Source organism: Salarias fasciatus, chromosome 7 (genome assembly GCF_902148845.1).
Source record: "Salarias fasciatus chromosome 7, fSalaFa1.1, whole genome shotgun sequence".
Classification (NCBI taxonomy): domain Eukaryota; kingdom Metazoa; phylum Chordata; class Actinopteri; order Blenniiformes; family Blenniidae; genus Salarias; species Salarias fasciatus.
The window spans coordinates 21,665,439-21,684,850 of NC_043751.1; the positions used below are offsets into that span (position 1 = coordinate 21,665,439).

A 19,412-nucleotide genomic window follows, 5' to 3' on the forward strand; every position below is an offset into this window, starting at 1 on the left:
ACTGATTTGCGTTTTCATCCTGTGAGAATTTCGGCTGGGGCCTTTCTCTATGGAGTTTGCATGTTGTCCCAGTGTGAGTGTGGGTTTCCTATGGGTACTGCGGCTTCCTCCCACAATTGGTGAGCCTAAATTGCCCCTATATGTGAATATGTGTTGGCCCTGTGATGGACTGGCAAAATATCCAGGGTGTAGCCTGCCATCACCCTTTAGTTAGCTGGGATTGGCTTCAGCACCCCTTGAACAGGCTATGTGATGATGAATGAAGATGAATGAATGCAGGGGTAAGCAATCAATTTTTCCTAAGGGGCTCCAAGATAAACTAGGACTGCTGAGAAGTTGAACTCAATTCTACAAAAATATGAGTCACTTTACCCAGAGCAGTACATTATATGGCTTTGATTAGCTACTGTTTCCATTCTGCATCAGTCAAGTAATTGTACTTCTACGCATTTTCAATCTGCTAATAATTAGAACTGTAATTCTTAAAAATACAGCAATCCATTCTTCCCATACTAACCAAAAGACTTTACCTTCAAAAACATGTCATGTTATGCGAGTAAACACAAATGAGTTAATGGAAATTGGTACTTTCTCGCCATGAGGTGAGGGCGAACCACTAGCCAGCAACACATGTCAACACCATCACATCTGTTCCATTCCCATATCAATTTTATTGAACGATCCATTGAATTTAAAAGCTGCTTTTAAAGAGGAATACAGAAACTCACCCATCTAAGACATTTTTTTTCTGCTTTTGTGAAATTTGGTGGTGAAAATGAAATTACTGTTATCTTAAACAGATTCACTTCAGTAAAACTGCACACTTATTGGCATATGATCACAGTCATTAATTGCGTAACAACCTCACAGAGGTGTCGCACAATTTATTAGCAGCCAACCAAATGTGAGTTGTGGTTGCTTGGCAACGCAAGATCCTGAGAATACAGTGTTTCCAAAGCAAAGGAAACACCATCAAATGTGTGGTGGTTGGATTCATTTCCTGTCGTGCATTGGCTGCGATTATCTGCTTGCGAGCTATTTCTGATGCTGGCACGTCTCTGTGATGATCTTAATCTCCAGATGCACCTTTATTTGTTGAAGGCAGTGACTTTCACCAGTCACACGGCGCAGTATGTTCCCTATACCAGAACGCAATGGTATTTTAGATATATCAGGTTATTGAGAGGATTAATGATTGGTTTAGAGGAACTGGAGGGTCACAAGGAGCGACTGAATAAAAAAAGACAACAACAAAATCTCTGTCAGAGTCTCTGTAGTGCAATTTAAATTATCATCAAGCTCTGGCTACTTATCAGAAAAAATATTATTGGTCATTTTTTAAAAGCTGTTCATTCCAGACGACTTCCTCTGGCTCCAGTGTCCGTCACGTGGCACACCTCCACATCAGCCCCCAGCTTCTGCAGCTCATCCAGCCAGATCTGCTGCTTCTGAGACAGCCGATCACGAGGCCCCTTTACCTCCACCAGCTGAAACCACATCATGAGCAATGTCAAGTCAGCTAAAGGTAACAAGTAAAAATCCAAAAATGTCACTACAACAGAATGTTTCAGGTGAAACAGACTAAATCCAAATATTTCTAACCACCAGGGTGGCTTGTAAGCAGATGATCGCACCTTGTAGCTGTTGTCTGAAGTGTTCCACACCACAAGATCAGGCAAACCTCCACGACAGTGTCTGTAGTCTTTAGCCATCCGTGATATTACTCCGCCTAAGAATCCCCCACCAAAGCAAGCAACCAGCGACTGCAAACACCAAAGTATTGATTTGTTAGTTGCCGCGTCGGTGCCACAATTGCACTACATATATTTACACGTATTGTGACGATCACGTCGTGCGTCTGATGACGCTGAATAATCAATATTGCCTGGGTAACAGTAGACACCTGTGCCTGCTGGAGGGAGGAAAAACGCTCCCAGTTGACCAGTGAGCAGACTTTGCCCTCCTGGGAATTCCAAACTTCTTCCAACATGTCGTTCAGCGTTTCCACAGATGCCTCGCTGAGTAAATGAACACGAGACACAATGGCTTCCTTTCTGCTCTCGTAGAAGCAGTCAGTGTGAAGATCCAGCGGACATGTCTGCGAGCGGAAACAAACCTTAAAGTTAGACTTTCACAGTTTCACAAAATTTCGGCAAATCTTACATAAAGCTGACATAATACCTGGTATGGATTTCGGAAGACATCTGGGATTCCCTCCATAAAAATGATGTCCCACAGCAGAAGAGCAAACAGTGTGGAGAATGTTGAGCCCTCTCCATGGATCCCTGTTCAATGAAACAAACAAAACAAAAACACCATTGATTTTGTGATTGGTGGATATTGAGGTGATTTCCTGAGAGAGGCAGAGGAAGTCACCTTGGTCAAAACCTTGCTGTCGGTAATGCGCCAGACACAGCTCCTCTACAGAGCAGATCACAGTGGCACCGTCACACTCTTCTCCCTGTTCATGTGACGGCAGCAGGAATCTGGATTTCCCGTGCCCCCCTCATGAGGAAACAGCTGTCCTCGAATGGTAACCTGATGTTAAAAGCACAAATGTTTTACTTTATATACACTAAATGTAAGACAATTAAACATTTTACTGGCATTAGAGGAGAAGAAACTCACATGTTTGACATCTTGGACTTCAATCGCAGGCAGTTCTCTGAGTTTCAGGCGGTATTTCTTGCAGCTGGGAGACTCTTTCATCCTAACTGCTCTCTGATGGAGAGAAAGTTTATGTCCTGTGCGGACCAGGGGGTCCAACAGTCCGTCTCTGATTGCATGAATTGCCTGAACCCAGTGAAAAGTAAAGAACAACAAACAAACAAGAGAAAAATGTTGAGAATAGAAATAGGTTTTGACAATATTTCTGAGGTGAATAGAAACACCGGTCCTGGTACTCACTTGCTCAGGTTTCTTCAGATGCTGGTGAAGGTTTAGAGCCAGTCTGTCCCACCATCGCCCACGGCTGTCCATACAGTAAACAGACTGTGACAGCAAGGCCCGCAGCTCCTCCACCGCTTCCTACAACACACACGGTCCATGACAACTCTAATAAAGATGCTTAAACCTCATGAATACTTGAAAATGTCTGTAACAGTGAATAAATGAAGAATGAAACCTCATAGCGACGTAACCTCTGCAGAATCTCCACCCCTCGAGATAAGATTCGAGTATAAGCCCATCCTGTGGTGAAGCTGCGCAGGAACACAGGCAGCGCTTCCTGGTGACTGCACGAGAAAATATACTCTTAAGATTAAATCACCATCAGATATATCAGTTTTTTTTTTAAAGACAGAGAAGCTGAGACAAACATAAATGGATGAATCACCTAATGTCATGTTTTGTTCTCAGGTCTTGCCAGTCAGTTTTGGCAGCAGTGTAAAGCTCCAGCGCCCTCTCCCACTGACCCCCCTGCATTGCTAAGGTCACCTCCTGCAGGGCTCGCATTGCAGCTTCATACCTGCGCGTGACAACAACAAAGTCATTGCTATTCATTCCTGCAGATTACATAAAAACACAAAAAAATGATGTCTTTATATAGTGTGTGATCCAAACCTGATGAGGTCCTCTCTGTCCTGGAACAGCTTGGCTCTGCGCTGCACTGTGAAGTCTGGGAAGGCCAGACGGCCCGAGTTCACCAGCAGGATGGTGTACAGCTGACTCTGTCCTCCCGCTGCCGTCTCCTCCTCGTCCATGGTGTCCGTCAGGGAGAAAAGCAGAAGGACTCGAGAGAAGACGGCCCGAGGACCACGACAAAGACGCACACAGGAGCCTGCCAGCTGCTTGGCCCTTTGAAAGAAAACACCATTGACATCATTAGTACAACTGGAGTCCAGTGCATGAATAAATGTAACACATATGTGAGTGATATTCTAACCGTTTCAGGATAACACTTCCTATGTTGTTTTGAGCAGCAGCGAAAGAGAAGAGGGACTTTTGCTTGCTGAGGCGGAGGAGCCCGTCTACCAGCTGTTGTTTTTGACTCCCAGAGTTTCCCAGATGGAACGTTTTAGCCAGAGCTTTAAGCTCAGGAGCCGGCAGGAGATCCAGAGCCTCCCCAAGGTCCTCAAGGTCTGCTTCTGTCAGATGCAAATACAGAATAGGAGGGGAGGAACAGAGAACAAGAGAAATATTGCTTGTTAGGATTGGTGTGACGTTTTGACATGGAATCATCACCGTTTTGGAAAATGATTTTAACAGATTACAGCGGTCAAAATAAAGAAATACTAGGAGAGACACAAAACGCATCTTTATGAAGAGGCCAAGGCAGTTTAATATAGTCTGGTAAATAGTTGGGGATGATGTACCTGTCTGTAGAAAACTGCCCTGAATCAGTTCCTGTGCCGTCGGTCCCAGATCACTGCTTATCTCCGCATAATCCAGTTTATTTACTTGAAGCCATTTCAGTTTCCTCTGAAAGAGTCTTACATACAGCTTCTGTCCCATGACTTTGAAAAAGAAAATGCATCGAACAGTTAGGACTCGCTTCAAGATAACGCCAAGATAATTACTGAGCCACAATTCAGAATACCTGATAACTTCTCAAACGCATATATGAATGCCATATCATCCTCGTTGAACAATTCCCGGTCGTCCTCGTTGTCCAGCACAGCCTGCAGTACGGTCCTAAAGTTTCGGAGGTAGTAGGGAAGCCATTGAGAGCTCTGCTCTCCGGTGGGGGTCTCTCCATCATATTCTGGATCATTGCTCATCACAGCAGCATCGTTCTTTTGTGCTTCTTCTGAGCTCAAAGAGGGCCTCATGGGAGGCTGAAGGTTTATCAGAATTGCACTTGTCGATGTCAGCTGTGATTTCATGTGATAAACCCTCCTCTGGTTGTTCCGGTTTCTTGTCATACTTTGATTTCTTGGGAAATGCAGACAGAGCAGTGGAAGATATCTCCTTTTTTCTCTTTTTTAGCTTGGAGGAAACAGATTCCTGTTTAGGAGGAAAATCCGACTTTGATGCCCTGAGTCTAGTTTCATATCTTTTTTCTGAACTTGAAGGATCATCCACTGATATTGGAGTGTCTACACTGCAGGCAGTGACCACATCACTTTCTCTTTTGCCTTTGGAGGGCAGAATCGAAACGTTTTCTTTCTGTGAGCTGTTCAGTGTCTCAGATGCGTTCAACTCCTGGTTCAGACAAGTTTCTGCCCTTTTCTCCTCTGCGTGGTTCTTTTTCTGACAGTTTCTTGATAGTTTGGAGGAAAGGCTTCCCAGATCGATAGTTCTGACCACGGTCTTACTGTGTACAACTGGAGGCTGGGAGTTATTCTTCTTAAAGTAAGGACTGGTCTTGGTCTCCGTGACCTCTTCTTGCACTTTTCCAGCCAGCTCTGGGGACTTAGGGGGACTCCTCGTGGGTGACAGCTGGCCGCTTGACACATCGTTAGTACTTGCTGAGGCTGCAGAAGCGTCTCCTCGCTCAAACTTCTGACACTGCAGATCAATGTGCTCATTGATCTTGAATCTTGGGACGAAGTGGCCGCACAGGGGGCAGGCCAGCCGAGGGGGCGGCTGGCTGAGGAAAAACGACGTGATCGGCTTAACATCACCTTTCTTACTCTTGGACAACGATAATCTTCGCTTCTGTTTGTCTTTGTCTGCCCTGTCGCTCATATTTCAGGAGATGAAGCCGGACGGAAGCTTCGCTGTGCTGCATGCTCTGAAGGAGAAAAGCAGGCGGAGAAACCAAGGATCGAAGCGACAGGAGTGTATTTCAGTACCTCAACAATCCCACATTCGAAGCGGTTACTTCCTTAGAGATGTAGTTAAAAACTATATTAGAAAATATGGATAAAACTCTGAGCGATAGCAAACCAGCAACAACAATCCCGCTTTCCAGGCCTGACTAGCGGAGCACAGCTCGAAGAGATCCAGGTTCTCCAAATCGATCCCAGATACATCGATGTCTGGTCTGGTGCTCATGTAAACAGAACGATTTATCTTTATCACCAAAAACAAAATGAAAATACCAAAGAAAAAAAAAATGCAATAAAGACCAGATTTGAAAAAAAGTGTTTTAAGTGTAAATATTGTAAATCATGAAAGAGCCTCACAAATTCATAAAAGCCTCACAAAAAAACAACTGTGAAGGAGAGCTGATAAGAAATTCTCCCCATCAATAAAATTACCATAATGACAATAAAAAAAGAGGACCTAGGAACAACAAGCAGAGAAAATTAGCAAGTTAATATCAGTCACCTAAACCACTAAACTCAGAATCAGCTGGATACTACAAGATTAGTCTTAAAAATGGCTGAAGGACACAGCTCTTTGATTTAATTGATTTGTGCAGTTCCACAGTTTGGGGCCACGAAATTTGATGAAACGTTGCTATCACGAAATATTTTTATGATAACAGAATTTTAGACAGTCATAACAGGAAGGGAAAAGAGGACATGATGTTGCAAAAGTGGACTATTAATTACTTATTATTGTGTGTGTGTTATCAACAACTTTGCAGACCAGAAAAAACGAACCAAAAATAAAAATAAGAATGCCTAAATGCAGTTTCACAATTTGTTACATATTGCCAAAAGTGTTTTTAATTTATATATATAGAAAAAAAAAATCCGTTTTACAAAATCTCTTTGACTTACATCTATTCTAAGTTAATGTTTTTTTTTTATGACAGCCAGAATACTCTGTCTATTTATGCTCTATCGACCAATATATTTAGGTATTCTAATTGAATGTTTCTGTCATAATTTCTAGAAGGCTGGAAATTAAATCAAACGTTGTAAAGTGAAAATATGTAAAGAAGGTGAAGAAAACCTACACCGCTTGGTCCTAAATAGTGCATTATTAGATGAATAAATATCCGATTTGAGGTGATTTATGCGTGTGCTTATCAGTGTTTGTCTTTTTATGTTGGGCAGACCAGTGCGCACATGATGGGAGGTGTATGCGTTACACAGATTCCCGGGCTGCTGTGCGGCTTTTATTCAAAAATCATCCCGGAGAACAATCTGATCCGAGCGGCCGCACACGGGCTTTTCACAGGGACTGATGTCGGTAAGTGGCTCGCAGGGAGGGAGAAGACGGTGCGTTGTCGGGATGCATGCAGGCCCGTTGCGATCGGAGCCTGAAAACAATGCTGGATGTGGCACATCAGCCCATTAGCTGGATGTCAGCGTGGTGCAGTCTCCATGCTTCAAATCAAGGTCGATGTGAATTTGCAGCGGTGGTGGGGAGAAAAAAAAACATGATCTTTTCAGGTGGTAAAAGCCTAAGTGAGCTCCTTCGCTGCTCTGGGGAAAGGAAAAAAAAATAAACAAGCTTAGATCGGATTATCTTATCGACATGTAGGCAGATGCAATGTGAGGAGACCACAACAACCACCCCTGCAGCTGCGGCAAAAGTTCGGCATAATGGGCTTATTAAATACCTCTGCAAGCACACCGAGGGCAGGGCAAATAACAGAAAACTGCAGTGCCCACCACTGTAATGACCCTAATTGTTTTAATCAGCACCATGGAGAGGTCATGATTGGGTCCTGTGTGCTGGGATTACACATTTCTGTCCTGACGGTGCAATAATCCGAGCGGCATTATCATCCGATCAGCAGCCATTTAGACTGGTTTATTTGATTGTGTTTGTGTCTGCAGCGAAATCCTAAAAGCCGGAGCCCATAAGCAAGCAGTGATTGTGGTGTTGTCAGCCTGAAGCTAAAATGCCTCCTTGTTTAGATGAGAGTGAGGGTGTTGATGGTGACATGTTGAGACTGGGCGTGTTGCACACCACTGCTCAGTGTGCTGGCTCCCATACACACAGGATTACAGACAGGTAATGTGATGCAGAACCCCCTTGTTTCTAGATAAATTCCATCTCGGTTGTTTCAATAAAATGTTGTCCATCAACATGTACTTTATGGCAAATGTGATCTTTCAGAATAACAATAGAAAGGGAAATTAAAAAATATATTGTTACTTAAGCTCTAAATGCCTTAAGACTTACCTGTTATAGTGTTTTATTTGTTGTTTAGCTCCCACAACAAATGGCACTTCATGAAAGAGTGTAAACAAATTAGCATTTTTATTCTGGAAGCCTGTTTTCTTCTAATTCTACTCTATTATTTCATCAGATGTGTTGTGGCTTCAACCTCCCAGTGGATGTAGCATAGCTCACAATATAACTGCATTACCCAGACTGTCCATTTTTCAGGGAGAAATTTGTAATGCTATTGTTTAAGATAACAAAATAACAGGAAAGAACACATCATATTCTACCGGCCTGCCTAATTTTAGGCTGTTTTTATTGCAGCTTTTTCTTTTCTGCATGACATCAAGACAAAATTAGAGCTGACACAACCAAGAAAGATGAAAGATAACAATTCACATCAGCAGGCCTTGTAGACAAAAAGCTTGAGATGGTGCATGTGGGTGTTGAGTTGTGTGGAATTAATAGAAAGATTTATAGTATAAAAGACATAAGTGTCTTGTCTTTGTTTGCTCTGTTTGTTCAGAAATTGTTATTGTAAGCTAAACGTGTGGCACAAAAACGGTCAGTCGAACATTATATGTGAACTCGTTCCAGATTTTTTTCAGTTCTAAGAGCAAATAAAGATTCGTCGACATATGCTGTTCAAATCTGGTGTGCCAAGATGCTCCGAGAAGGTGTTGTTGGGTAATTATGTGGTAGCTGGAAAGCGATGAAGACAGAGAAAATCTTGTTCTGTGGCTGAAATAGAATCAAATTTGCTTTTTTAACTTATGGGTGAGCAACACATTTTAATTTAAATACTTTGAATTGTGTGGCATTTGTCTCTTTTCTCTGAGAACTTATGCCAATGCATCTAATTTAATCTACAATTTATTTTCAACAGCTATCTTTCAATCCCTAAATGGATCTTGTTTGACCACTTTATCAAGTTCAGGTTACTGAAGAAGCTGAAAATTGACACCCTTATCTACATGTCAGTGCCAATAAAAACGATAGACGTTTAACACGACGACGACAAAGCTTATAATTCAAGTGTGTCAAAAATGTAAAAGTTATCTATTAATGTTCACAGGGTTTAGGGTGAAGGTCTGAAGGGGCCGGTTATGGCTCATGGAAAGAGACCCGGAGCCATTTCCAAAATACTAGCTGCCAGCCCTCCATCCTGCCCGAGTCCAGGACCTTCGAAGCAGAGCCAGGAAGACCGGAGCGAGTCGGTGACCGAGGCAACCGAGGAACCATCTTGTACTGTCGAGGATGCCAACAATGACCGGCTGACCCCGGCTGTTTTTTCAAAGCACTATTACATGAGTTGCGACCCAAGTCCTGAGGACATGGAGGACACCTGCTCCGAGTACGACAACGTGGGCTCCGATGTCGAGCAGGACTATGATGAGGTGCTGCATCTGAACAGAGAGGGCGTCGTTGACATGAGGTATTACAAACAGTACTGTCCTGAGGATGGTGGCTATTTAAAGCACGCAGCTGGTGATGTTATTAATGAGAGCGCCAGCGCTGCTGACCAGATTGCTCCCAGACCTCGACTTAGCGCGGAAATATGTGAGAGCTCACAATCAGAGCATAAGCAGCCGAAGATGGGCCATCGTTTCAGGTCGCATTGTGCCCCGATTGCCGGGGATGAAGCAGAAGGTGCGGTGAAAATGTGCCAGGAAGACAGATTCTTCTTTAACGATGGTGATGAGATAGAAGAAGTGCTGGATGGGGCCAAATTTATAGAGGACTTAGAGGAGGCAGAGAACAGTGTTCAGAGGCAGACTGGCCTTTATCTCTCAAATGAGAATGAAAGAATTAGAAAGGGAGGAGATGATAGGGAGAGAGAAGACGACCCCCGAGTCACAAAAAACCATAATACTCCAGGAGCCAGTAAGAAGGTTGAGTCTTCTCACATAGGTCCAAAAGACAAAGAGAGGCCAGGTAAAGGTCGAGGAAGGAGAGGAACTGGAGAGGACACTGAGCGTGTTGTGTCTGGTGTCAGAGGATGTGCGCCCAACACCACCGAACAGCGTCCAAAAGCTTTGCCCAAGGACTGCAAAAAGGCAGCCGTGCGCACCAAAGCTCGGTCCGGTGCCACGAAGCAGCATCCTCCTCCTCCACTTCGCCATCCCCACCCTCAGTCACCCACCGACACCCAGAAGGCCGGGCCCGTTCGAGAGGCGGCCCCGGTTCCCAGACCCAGTCCCCCCGCTGCTAGGAGCCAGGAGATGGAACCCAGAGTTGTCAAACCATCACTGGCTGCTCTTCACACACCAGAACCACAGAGGGACTCTCTGGAGGAGAGACAGAAGCAGCCAGAGAAACCCCAGCAGGTAACCCATGCAGAGTGGATCTCTGTCAAACGTTATGCACCTTATAGCTGCTAAATGTGCTCCAAAATAATGCCATTACTCTATGAAATAATGTCTTTCCTTCTTGAGTTATTTGCACCTGAGAACAACAACCGTTTAAAGGTGGACTTGCCTGTGTGTGCAGCAGCAGATGGAGAAGCCGAGCACAGCCGTGATGCCTGAGGACGCACCGGAGCAGCCGAGGAGGCCTCAGTGTCCGGAGCCCGTCCCTGCAGAGGAGAGTGACCCTTCTGCAGTGAGGATTTCAATCAGAGACTGTGTTTCATAATTTCTAATCTATACATGTTAAAATGCTCATTTATACCATAATGCCGACATATCCGCAATGAGCTTTAATATGGCCTCTTACCATTTCTTGTGTTTTTACAGAAAACACAGGAAGCTGCTTCTTTCCCCAGCTTTGAGGACGGTAAACATCTCTTGACATGTCTAGTTTTTGTAAATCTTTGTGCACAATCTGTAATCTGTAAGCACATCGCAGAGTCTTACAGCAGTGTTTTGTGTTGCGGTTCAGTCCCAGGTCCCTGTGAGCCGGAGGATCTCATTGATGGGATTATCTTCGCTGCAAACTACCTGGGATGCACTCAGGTGTTGTCTGATAAAAATCCTTCCAAGTCTGTCCGGATGTCCCAGGCACACGAAGCCGTCAGCCGCATAAAGGTAAATCCAGGGCTGTTAACGTCTATTTATTTGGTTTATGAATATTTCATCAAGCCTGTTTCAAAATGTTGGAACAAGCTTAAATGAAACTTGAACAAGGAGAGGTCCCTCGAGGAGAAATAACTACAGTTTATAAATTTCCTCAGTTCAGTTTTTTTAATCTTTGGCAACCAGTCGTTTTATTTGATCTAATCCCAGATGCGTACGTACAGATTTAGAAAATGAAATAGTAGCTGGTGTGTTCCTCCTTAACAGCTCTGAGGGAAAGTTCTGCTCCGAGTGCCTTTTTACTGTGAGATGTGAAGCATTTAATGGGATTTAAAAACATTTGTGTTGCCAGTTGACCCACTTGTGAAAGTTTGGGCTGCGCAGTGTGTCTGTAAGAACCACAGAGTGGAGCTGTTGCATCAGTTTTTACTCACCCTGAAATGTTTTGATTGAGGGCTGGAAAGCTGCAGTGTGAGAATAAGTGACAGAAAATCACTGAAGCGTCTGATAAAAGTTTTTCCTTCCAAGAGCCAAGATGAGGACTCTCAAATGATGACAGAAGTGGACCTGTTCATCTCAACAAAGGCTGTGAAAGTGCTGAACGCAGACACACAGGTGAGTAACACTTACCCCGTTCAGCCGTAACATCACGAGCATTAGCTTCTCCCTTTTGCTGACGAGACATCCCTGACCTGTCGATGCATGCACTCTGCCAGACCTCTGAAGGTGTGCTGTGGTGTTTGGCACTAAAACATTAGCAGCAGATCCTTTAAGTTGTGAGGTGGTTCTTCCATGGAACCACATGCATCAATCATCCGTGGCCACCAGTGGACTGCTTTTCCTGTTCTTGAACTGTTCTTGGAAAAACATGGACCACTGCAGACCAGCAGCACCCTGCAAGAGCTGCAGTTTCAAAGATCCAATGGCTCATTTGTCTTTCCATCACTATTTGGTTCCCCTCAAAGTTCCTGATATCCATCGAGACAAAATATTAGTATGCTGCTTAATTTATCAAAGCCAATGTGATATTTGACCTGTCAGTGATTGTTGTAGCTCTATGAAACATGTCTCCTGTTCAATTGTTCAATTAATTTTCAGATTTAATAACTGTCACTGTTTCTGTCGTCTGTAGGAGACGATGATGGACAGTGCCTTGCGGACCATATCCTATATTGCAGACATTGGCAGCATTGTGGTCTTGATGGCACGGAGGCGCATGTCTCAGGCTGCTTCTTCAGAGGATTTTTCCGAATCTCCCGACTCCAACGGCGAAGGGAAGACTCAGTACCGGATGATCTGCTACGTCTTCGAGTCCGAGGATGTAAGTGCCGGCTGCCTAAGTGAGCGTCCTTCATTTAGTTTATGTTTTAATTGAGCTTCAGTTTTACTCTGTGGTCATGTAAGCCATTGCGGGGTCTCTCGCTCCCTTGCTGTTGTCGACTGGGATAGCCTTTCTGCTGAGTAGTTCTCCCCAAACACTCCCCTTCCCATAGGCACAGTTAATTGCACAGTCCATCGGCCAGGCTTTCAGTGTGGCCTACAGAGAATTCCTGCGAGCCAACGGCATCAACCCTACAGACCTGAGCCAGAAACAATACAGCGATATCATCAACTCCCAGGAAATGTACCATGATGACCTTGTCCATTTCTCAAACTCCGACAACTGTAAAGAGGTGCAACCATATTTTAAATTCCCTACAGACATGTTGTGAATGATGACTGATGGATTTCCGGGTCTACCAGAGGCTTTCCCGTGTGTGTTCCAGCTGTACGTGGAGAAGCAGAAAGGAGAGAACCTGGGCGTGGTGATCGTGGAGTCTGGGTGGGGCTCCATTCTGCCCACCGTCATCCTCGCGAGTATGCTGAACAGCGGTCCGGCAGCTCGCTCTGGAAAGCTCAGCGTAGGGGACCAGATCATGTCCATCAACGATACCAGTTTGGTGGGGCTGCCACTGGCCACGTGCCAGGGCATCATCAAGGTATGAGGCACACACGCATTTCATATTCAGGTAAAAACTAGATTCTGAAATGCTCCAAATCTTACATAAAGCCAGAGAATGACAGCTCAGGGTTCAGTTCTGTTCACTGGATCTACTGTCTTTAAGGATGTTGATGTTTTGTCATCCTTTAGCTACACTGTAAAAATATGACTATAAAAAGCAAGATTTCAGTTCTATATGTATAGAGTTCGTTAGTAACACTTCACCGGTGTCAAAACAGTTTATGCAACTCGCTACATTCACACATACACTCGTGACCGCCATGCAAGGTGTTCGCCCATTACTGAAAGTAAGTTGCTGTTCAGTGTCTTGTGTAATGATTCTTCTTCATAAACATACAGAGCTATTGGTAAACAAGCTATTCTTGCAGCTGAACCACAGCTGAGTTTGACTCCGGCCTCGGTTCACCCTCCAGAGGTTGAATTGGATAGAAACAGATAAATGTAGATTTAAATATGTAGACTTTACATTTCACGGTAATTATTGCATCCACAAAGGGACTGACAGGAAATTATTCACATAAAGTTGAGGCTGGCATTGTATTTTCACATTCTCTTCAAAATCCAACATCTCTGCATCAATCACATCTGAGCCCATTGGTTTCTACTGAAAATGTGTTCCTCAAAACCTGCTTGATACCATCACGTGTTGGCACTGTGAAGAAACTCAGTCACAGCTTATCAGAATTATCTCAAAGGCCACACAACAAGCTTGAAGTTTTGAAAACATTTGATCTCTCTTCAAGGCTTCGACAGTTTATTTTGTTCTTTTGAGTCCCAGTTTCCTTTGGCACAAGCATTTGTTATAGTACCTGCTGTTTCTCATTTTGATTCGGTGAATGATGAAAGCTTGTGTCGTCACAGGGTTTGAAGAATCAGGTGAAGGTGAAGCTGAGTATCGTGAGCTGCCCTCCTGTCACCACCGTCCTCATCAAGAGACCCGATCTCAAGTTTCAGCTCGGCTTCAGCGTTCAGAACGGCATTGTGAGTAAACCCTAATGAGCGTGATTCCCCCCCAGGGGCGCTGCTGCTGACTGTGTTGCTATATGCTCCGCCATCACGTATCCGCCCTCTTCAGATCTGCAGTCTGATGCGTGGCGGTATTGCCGAGCGAGGCGGCGTCCGCGTTGGACACAGAATCATCGAGATAAACGGTCAGAGCGTCGTTGCCATGGCACATGAGAAGATAGTTCAAACCCTGTCTGTCTCGGTGGGTGAGGTAAGAACTCCTCATGACACAAGATGGCAATTTTCACTGATTACTGCGCCACACAGGCACTGTGCCATTTACACAGACCAAATCCGTTTGAGGCCACAGATTATTGGATACCTACAGTGCCGCAACACGCATTTGTTCCTCAAAACGATAAATGGTTTGATTTATTATTTAAATTTAACTTATATTTATAATTAGAGTAATTGAATCGATGTTGAGGCAACTAGTTTATTTATTTTTTTTATGCAGTGCTTATTTTTAACAATATAATTATAGCACTAGCAATAGAAATTAGAAATGTGTTAAAATACAGTACCAGTAAATTTAAATAACTGGTAATGAAGTGTTTCAGTCTTTTTTTCTTAAAAGTAGATCTGCAGGTTCGATTCCCACAGCAGACAGGTCAACCCCTGTGGGTCCCTGAGCAGGACCCTGACCTCCATAAGCTCCCTGGAGCGCACTAATGTGCTTGCACCTCCACGTCCGCCACAGGAATAGGATAGGTAAACGTGGAAAGAGGGATTTATCCAATGGGATTAATAAAGTGTGATTAGTTTATTTTTTAGTTATACGAGTTTTTAGTTATACTCGTATAGTCGAAAAAATTTGTACATGCAATGTTAAAATTAAGTTTCTCATACATTTCCACTATGACACACACGTTAGACATTTCACTGACAAACCTCGACTCATAAATAATCAGAATATTAATAGAAATCAATTTCAAACATTACGTAGGCAAACTAATTCTAAAAGGCAAACTTCACCAGTAGCAGGGTACAGTATGCACTCCGATGAAGAGTACTTACTACTGCTGGATTACCTTTATTTCTGTGAAGGTTTCCTCCTTATAGTGGTTAACAGTGACGTCAAACCCTGGCGTTTGCATATACAAATGCTAAAAGCAGGAACATTCAGAATGGAAGCCAGGAGTAGATCCCTTTGTGAACTCAAGTGTATACTGAAGGGGGTCTCAGACCACATGTTGGGAGCCAGAACCACCAATTTCAGCTTGTTTTAATCATTCTGTCTTTTTTTTTTTTTTTCAATCTTTTTTCAGAGGCCGTTATCTTTAATGACTCCAAGAATATGTCATCATTAAAATATAGCAGCACATTGTTTTTAATGTCCCCAAAGACTCTGGTGGAAGCAAATTAGGATTCAAGCGATGTGACAACCGTGCGTTTATAAACGGGCTCTTAAGTTGACAAGGTAATCGGCCCGCTCGTCTCATCTGTGCCTCTCTGTCAGATCAACATGAAGACGATGCCGGCGGTGATGTTCAGACTGCTGACGGGACAGGAGACGCCCGTCTACATCTAGAGAGCCTGCATGGATCGGCCCGCTGTAGCTCTGCATGTCTGGCTGGGTGGAGATAAGACAGGTGACTCAGTGGGATGAGGAGAATTTATTTTTCTATCATTTTACTTTTGGCCTCCTGTTGCGAAGCTGTAAAGAACATCCAGTTCTCATTTTCAGGTTTTATCTTGAATTACATTGTCATAATGGCCTTAAAATGTGAATACTCTGTCTGTAGTACTGTACGTGAGTTTATGGTGTTGAAGAGAAGTAGCTTTATGGTCATGATTATTTTCTTATGAAGAGATAAATTAGTACATTTATTTTTTATTTAGTCATTTTTATAATGTGTATGGAGTTACAACTTGTACTTCTAATGTAAATACTTTGGATTACTCAAGGATTTGGTTGGAAAGGCCATATTACTCCTACAGTATATGCATGAGATTATAAGAAAAGAAAAAAAATTCTGACCGGGGATTCATTCTCAATCCGACATGATAATCTACAACCGTAAGTATTAAAATATGAGAACAATATGCTGTGCAAAAGCACTAAACTCTGTGTATTATGGTGACGCTGAAGGCCAAAGACACACCTACTACTCAAAGATACGTAAGTATAGGTGATCATTACTTTTACCGGAGCGTACAAGAATGTATCAAATATACATTACTGGATGAATGTAATGGTAAAACACACTGAAAATACAATTTCACAGCTGAACGCTTGTTTGTCTTCATTTTTTTATTGAGGTGTTGTAAGAAAGAAGGTGCATAAAAAACATGCGTACATTTGGCTCGGTGAGAGATCAGTCAGTTGTACCTTTCTGAGCATTTTTATTGTTTTTCCCCGCGTTTTCACATTTAATTGCAGCTCTTAAGTTGTAAAACCAGCAAGACATCTCAGAAACTTTACACAGATTCCAGTAAATTACAGCAAGAGCCTGAAAGCAATGCTGGACATGAAGTTATCCAACACAAACATAATTGATATTCATCTGTTGAGCAGAATCCATTCACAACATAGATCAATGTGACAAGATCTGTCATCAGTATCGACTACGGTAACGACTGGTAGATTGATCCCTGGTTCTGCCTGTCCATGAGCTGAAGTGCTCTTAGGCAAAACAAATAACTCAAAGTTGCTCCCATCAATAAGAGTGTATGTAAATGGTTGTATCAGTGTAAAGTGCTTGATGACCTCCAGAAATGCATGATATATAAGCAGAGTAGGTTTTTCCAGCTATATAGAGATTAATTGTACACTGTATGGATCCGACCACAAACCTCACATGTTTAAACTATGTACAGCTGACTTATGACATAAAATGAACACAGTAAAACACATTCAGTAAGAAACATCTTCAAGTATAAGTTGGGAAAGCTCCCTGAGGGGAATGCAGACATCTTCATATATGAGCCTGAAACACACACAGAAAAAACATTTTCACTGTTAGTGTGCAGCAGAGGAAGGAATGTTGTCCTTGACTTGATGATAGACTCTCTCTATATATATAGAGTCGCATTCAATAAAGTAAATGGAATGCTGTGCAAATGAAGGATTAATCAATATGCAAGCTGCTTGTATTCTGTGACAAAACGCAGCATGAACGCACACTAAATCCATCGACTCACCGCTGAAAATTTGGATGTCATTGGGTAAATAATCACTCCGTCAACGAAGACTGAATTCACGTAGCCGTTCCCGTAAGAGTATCTGTCATTTTCATCGCTGTCCACTCCGACGCTGAACGCCTCCTTCATCTTCTCCGGTATCAGGAAGTTCAGCAGCACCACAAGACTCCCAATTACGGCGCACAGCAGACCTGGAAATCATCTCGGTTAGAAGAAATCATGACTCTTCCTGCTCTACTTCCGGAGTGTGACACAGATGAGAAGTAGGTGCAGAGCGTCAGGACCGTACCTGTAGCTAGAGCCAGCCAGAAGGAGTGGCTGTACGCCGTCACAAAGGAGTCCGATCCAAGCGAGAAAACGCACTGAGGCGCGTTCATGGCGGTGGAGAAGGAGGCCATGGAGAAGAAGACGAAGGCGGCGGTGGCCAGCATCATGTACCCGGCGTACAGGATGACCGGCATCGAGAAGAGGATGTTTGTGAGCATCCAGCAGCAGAAGGCTGTCCTGTAAACAAAACGCATGTCTTCATTTCTGCCGTTTTAAATAAGCATCTGTCACTCCACTAAATGACTAACGAATACCAACCAGAGAGTCGCGGAAGCATATCGGCCGGAGAATCGGTATTGGAAGATGAGACCGCATGGGCTGTGCATCGTGAACTTCTCGGCGATATACAGGATGGGGTTGGGTAATCCTCTCTCCAGAGCTTCCTCATAGTCTTTCTCAATACTGTCCTGCCAGCTGAACATCTCATTGTAGTTAATGGTTTCGTTGAGCTGTACAACAGGATTCCCTGAAAAACAAATAAAATACAACTGATTGAAGAATGTAATACATGTCAAGAGGTGCATAAGACTTTATACAACAATGAAGAGCATTTCTGAGAGAACATAATGTATTACTCAAACTTTTCGTCTTGTTCGAAGCTGCTTCGGGTGTCAGATTGAAGCACAGCGTCAGCGGCAGTGACTCACCTCTGAGTGTGACATTAATGCCGTACAGTCCGACGTGCAGGCCGATGTCAACGTTGACCACGGCGTCGCTGAAAGACTTGTAGGTGGCGTTTGTGGTCACTCGGCCCTCGGCCCAGTCGCTAGTGAAGTTGAGCGCTGGGGAAAAAGGAAGCAAAAAACAAAGTCATGACAGCGGAAACAAGAAAAATCTGCAATTTTTTTCCTCAAGAGGAATTTGAGTATGGAGCTTACCCACTATTACCACACCTATGAACAGGCTGGTGAGGATTCTGAACATCCAGAAGAGCCGCTGAACCCAAGAGAAAGGAAGAGACTTCAAATGCACTGATCATAGAAAGACAAGCTCCACTAAATATGATGTTTCATAACAATACCAACAAGTCTAGAGGAAGCAAACAGCCCAGAGTTCTGCAGCATGTTTGCAGGGAATGACGGGTCGCACTCACCGACTTCCCGCGGATCCCCGGCAGAATGAGGAGAAGACTGACTGCGAGCACAAGGAAGACCAGGATAATGGTGAGCAAGCGGCCGCTGAAGATGAAGGCAGTCCTTTGTAGCGGGTAGAATGGGTAAATGTCATCGTAGAAAGTCATCTTGGTTTCTGAGCTCACGGACACCACAGAGGCTAGACAGCGCAACAGAGACGACAGTGTTAGTGGCGGAGTTCTCAGTTTCCTCCAGACGCACAGATAGCAGCTCCTGATACTTGCACCTGATAAGGGATGCTACATTATTCCACCTTGGAACATTGCAATATTAAACATAACATATGTTTTAAATAGAAGCCAAATTTGTGTGGCTGCGTATGTTTTTACTCCTGAGTAAAAATTGTGCAAAATGCACAAAGCATGCAATTCTACACATGCACATCAGCCAGTGTGGTAAATATTCTTGACTTGGCTCCATCATAACTTAATTGCATTCTTTAAACCATACCTAAAAGTCTAAGGTTAATTAATAAAATGAAAGCAAGAATAAGATCTGAGATCTTTTACCTGAGAGTCAGAAGATGAGTTCAGAGGAGGAGAGTGAAATGTGAACGTGGAGGTGCGCCTCTTTTATACCAGCGGTCCTCGATGTGTCACCGAAGAGGAGGATGTCTTAATTGCCAGTGCTGTAGGAAAAGAGGTGTGATCCAAGAATGAAAGCCATTCCCCTTCGGGAAACAGAGGTGACATTCACGTTGTGATAAGCTGTGCGACACATGAATGCCCTCAACATACTGCTCCTGCGAATCGGAACAACATTTCAGCCACTGCAGCAGGTGAGACAGAGCCTCTTTTTTTAAAATCAGATATTAAGAGATTTAGGAATTGTCATTAT

At 43.6% G+C, this 19,412-nt stretch overlaps 3 protein-coding genes across 3 annotated transcripts; 1 reads left to right on the forward strand and 2 right to left on the reverse strand.

Annotated features, from left to right (window-relative positions):
• Nucleotides 1-664: 664 nt before the first annotated feature.
• Nucleotides 665-5,846, reverse strand: fan1 (FANCD2 and FANCI associated nuclease 1). Its single transcript, XM_030097082.1, is given in 15 exon segments — nt 665-1,487; nt 1,635-1,763; nt 1,904-2,098; nt 2,182-2,285; nt 2,377-2,499; nt 2,502-2,538; nt 2,629-2,793; nt 2,908-3,027; nt 3,125-3,233; nt 3,335-3,466; nt 3,562-3,795; nt 3,884-4,085; nt 4,314-4,454; nt 4,538-4,776; nt 4,778-5,846. Coding segments are annotated over 15 exon segments (2,919 nt in total). The 5' UTR covers nt 5,629-5,846; the 3' UTR covers nt 665-1,349.
• Nucleotides 5,847-6,903: 1,057 nt separating this feature from the next.
• On the forward strand, nt 6,904-15,935 carry LOC115392196 (amyloid-beta A4 precursor protein-binding family A member 2-like). Its single transcript, XM_030096737.1, has 12 exons — nt 6,904-7,026; nt 9,026-10,277; nt 10,441-10,549; nt 10,684-10,725; nt 10,831-10,976; nt 11,493-11,579; nt 12,097-12,285; nt 12,458-12,637; nt 12,731-12,943; nt 13,828-13,947; nt 14,042-14,182; nt 15,431-15,935. The coding sequence occupies exons 2-12, from the start codon at nt 9,057-9,059 to the stop codon at nt 15,500-15,502; spliced, it is 2,520 nt and encodes an 839-aa protein (XP_029952597.1). The 5' UTR covers nt 6,904-7,026; nt 9,026-9,056; the 3' UTR covers nt 15,503-15,935.
• An 851-nt stretch (nt 15,936-16,786) lies between these two features.
• Nucleotides 16,787-18,688, reverse strand: duox2 (dual oxidase 2). The gene is made up of 7 exons (XM_030096675.1): nt 18,536-18,688; nt 18,321-18,378; nt 18,090-18,224; nt 17,701-17,908; nt 17,405-17,619; nt 17,116-17,306; nt 16,787-16,901 (listed from the first exon to the last, which is right to left on the reverse strand). Exons 1-7 carry the CDS (start codon nt 18,680-18,682, stop codon nt 16,890-16,892), a joined length of 966 nt encoding a protein of 321 aa, XP_029952535.1. The 5' UTR covers nt 18,683-18,688; the 3' UTR covers nt 16,787-16,889.
• Nucleotides 18,689-19,412: the final 724 nt, after the last annotated feature.

What these genes read in the sequence shown, in the direction of transcription:
- LOC115392196 (XM_030096737.1), top strand. Translation starts at nt 9,057, where the DNA reads ATGGCTCATGGAAAGAGACCCGGAGCCATTTCCAAAATACTAGCTGCC. An exon ending in AAGCCGTCAGCCGCATAAAG is followed by an intron (nt 10,977 to 11,492) that starts GTAAATCCAGGG and finishes TTTCCTTCCAAG; the next exon opens with AGCCAAGATGAGGACTCTCA. An exon ending in TGCTGAACGCAGACACACAG is followed by an intron (nt 11,580 to 12,096) that starts GTGAGTAACACT and finishes TGTCGTCTGTAG; the next exon opens with GAGACGATGATGGACAGTGC.
- duox2 (XM_030096675.1), bottom strand. Translation starts at nt 18,682, where the DNA reads ATGACTTTCTACGATGACATTTACCCATTCTACCCGCTACAAAGGACT. An exon ending in CATTAATGTCACACTCAGAG is followed by an intron (nt 17,909 to 18,089) that starts GTGAGTCACTGC and finishes TTTGTTTTTCAG; the next exon opens with GGAATCCTGTTGTACAGCTC. An exon ending in CTGGCTGGCTCTAGCTACAG is followed by an intron (nt 17,307 to 17,404) that starts GTACGGTCCTGA and finishes GATGATTTCCAG; the next exon opens with GTCTGCTGTGCGCCGTAATT.